Source organism: Austrofundulus limnaeus, unplaced genomic scaffold (assembly GCF_001266775.1).
Source record: "Austrofundulus limnaeus strain Quisiro unplaced genomic scaffold, Austrofundulus_limnaeus-1.0 Scaffold240, whole genome shotgun sequence".
NCBI classification, from domain to species: Eukaryota; Metazoa; Chordata; class Actinopteri; order Cyprinodontiformes; family Rivulidae; genus Austrofundulus; species Austrofundulus limnaeus.
In genome coordinates, this window is record NW_013952642.1 from 691,904 (window position 1) to 694,640 (window position 2,737).

Below are 2,737 nucleotides of genomic sequence, written 5' to 3' on the forward strand. Positions count from 1 at the left end.
TATATATATATATATATATAGCGTGTTTGGAGTTTTTGAACAGTAACCATCGTACCGATGTATGCACAAGTGACACAGGTGTACTGTTACACCCTCAGTAAATACTGTCCTCATTGTTATGCTAATGTTAGCCTAATTTCTCTTGCATCTGTTCCAGAGAACAGCGGCTGGGAGATGTTGTGGCAGAAATTCAGGAGCCAGTTCTGCAACACAGAAATAAGTCAGTGTGTAACCACAAGAGACATCAAAAGCTACCTGGACTCCAAGGGAGTGAGCTACCAGAGCTTTGACCTGCAATCTCAAATGGATATCACCGAGTGTTTCATTGAAGGCGATGAGAAGGGAGAGCTGCTGCTTGATTTCCTCACAGAGGTGCTGAACTTTAGTAAAACTGCCTCTCGGGAGCTGAAAACCTGCGTGCTGGAGCTGCTTCAGCACCCAAAGTGCAGCACGGAGTACGAGGGCAAAGTTATCTTTAACAACAACCTTGGAGTCATAATCCTTGATAAACCAACTTAAAAAGACACACCGATACTATATGGCGGCAAGTTTATGACACAGATGATGAAATACTTTTAAAACATGGTGAATTACTGTAGTCTTTATCTTGTTTTTCATTTCTGTACTTGTGCTGTTAATGATTAAATTTAATAACTATAATCTTGTATCACTCTGTGCAAATTGAAAACCCCTTTAATGTAATTTTCACTTATTTTATGAGCCAYTCAAAAATTCTCATAATAAAGATCAGTCTTAGTCAGTTACAGAAATTAACTTCAGATTTTACCGTCATGAGTTTTAATAGGCTGCACTTGGCAGGCTATTGCCTAAACCCCATGATGCTTCTGCTGTCAGTGGAGAGCACTCTGCTTCTTTGCAAATCTAAAAATAAATAGAAAATTGGACAATTAACTTTTCATTGAGACTCATTTTAGAAAAGCTGAAGGTAATTGTGCATTAAACACTAAAATAGTTGCAGATTGTATTTATATCAGCGAGAGCCTGAACTGGCAAATTAAAAAAAAAGTGTGTGCCTAGGCTTTTTATCTATTATTGTTATTATTATTATTTTTTACTGCAATGTAATCTATTTGTAAAACTGTTCGCATTAGAGAATTAATGCTGGGGCTTTAAAGCTGCTTCAGAGCTGGGTATAGTTGGACTTCACTGCATGTGCTGATTTATGACAGCCTGGCAAACATTTGTAATTAATGCAACATTTAGTATTTAATTCAAGCAATTAAATACAGATACTGCCTTTTACSCTTGACCTCAAAACTGAGTGAACACTAAGAGTTTTTAATGCTGCTATATCACAGTCAGTTTTACAGATAYTGAGATAAAATTTGCTGTGATGTTTGGTTTGATATTCATGTGCTACTCTGTTTAAAACTTGAACWTTGTTGGAATGAGTTGCTTAGCAAAACATATGACCTGGATGATTTGAAAAGAAACCTTTAGAAAGCAATTGGATCTACAACTACTAGTCTTCAACACTTTTGGTTCTGTTCTGGGGAAAAAAAAAGGGGGGGAACACCTTCAGTCAGATCTGTGAGCAGATGTCTCCAACTAGTGGACATCATGTGTTATTGCAGTGACTGCACAAAAACTCATGAAAGAGGAAAGTAACAGAAAACAAGTGTCTAGTGTACATCCATAAAACAATAAAATGGATAAAAGTGTTGGTAAACGTATTTGGATGAACATAGGCAATGAAGAGAACTTAAAAAAAAACAGAAACCTCTTTTTGTTCAGTGAAACTGTCGGTCAACACTGCAGCAGCTGCTTTTGTTAATTCAGCCAAAGTCCAGCGGTTATGTAACACAACGTTGTAGTGAAGAAGGAGGACCAGCATTACTGCTGGGGCAGTGCAACCCCGCTGCTTGGAAGAGCAAGAGCACAGAAACCCTGCCTCCACTTGTCATATCCACAAATTCAAGGTAACTTTAAAAGCTTGAAACACCTCTTTGAAGATAGACTTTCTGAGGAACTGTTGGATTCTTTTTTTTTTCTTTTTTTTTTTCTTTACGTTGCAGGGAGCAATCATGGCTGCAGAAGCAAAGCAAACTTGCTATGAGGGCTGTGCTGTGGACAGCTTCCAGTTTTACCTGGAGAGGTCAGGAGAGCATGCAGCCGTTCTCAAAGGTGTTCAAAACCTCCTGCCTGAGGAATATAAAAGGTAGTTACACTTTGAGTCTCCACAGTCTGGAGTTGTGCAAGCTCAGGGCCACAAGCGGGAAAGAGTTCTTGTGGAGTTATGGGGTTCATCAAGATTAGGACAATCTGTTGCTGAATGAACTTTTGCAACCAACCAATGTTACTGTWTAGAGATCACCAGACAACCCAATGTGTCAAAGTTCAGATATTGAATGTCTGTTTCCTGGACTGCAATTTCAAACCATGACTGCATTCAGAATTAATACAAAAATGACTTGACCACAAGCCAGTGGTGCCCAATCCAGGCCTTAGGGCCGCTTTCCTGCATGTTTTAGTTGTTTCCCTGCTCTTTATTGGGTCTTAAAGTTCTGCAAAAACCTCGTAATCAATCAATCATTCATTCCAATAAGGTGTGTCAAAGCAGGGAAACAACTTAAACTTGCATAGTGGACTTTGAGTGGGCACCAACGTTTTAGTCTCAAAGGTGACACTTCCAAAAAAATACATCAATTAAAAAAATAAAATAAAATATACATAGGTTTTGAACCATCATACAGAGGTATACGCCAATCAGGTGTAC

General features: G+C 38.6%; 2 protein-coding genes across 3 annotated transcripts in view; both read left to right on the forward strand.

Annotated features, from left to right (window-relative positions):
- Window positions 1-660, forward strand: part of LOC106525772 (histamine N-methyltransferase) — a 5,020-nt gene extending 4,360 nt beyond the window's left edge. Inside the window, exon 3 of the mRNA XM_014020104.1 lies at window positions 158-660. Within this exon, the coding sequence (XP_013875558.1) occupies window positions 158-519 (362 nt within the window). The 3' untranslated portion in view covers window positions 520-660. The remainder of the gene's footprint in view (window positions 1-157) is intronic.
- The window catches only part of hnmt (histamine N-methyltransferase), a gene marked incomplete at its 3' end in the record, with an annotated part of 14,927 nt that overhangs the window by 10,472 nt on the left and 1,718 nt on the right, over window positions 1-2,737 (forward strand). The window contains 2 exon segments of one of the 2 annotated variants that reach the window (XM_014020102.1): window positions 1,002-1,940; window positions 2,037-2,179. Of the exon segments in view, the coding sequence (XP_013875556.1) occupies window positions 2,046-2,179 (134 nt within the window). 2 annotated transcript variants of the gene reach the window in all.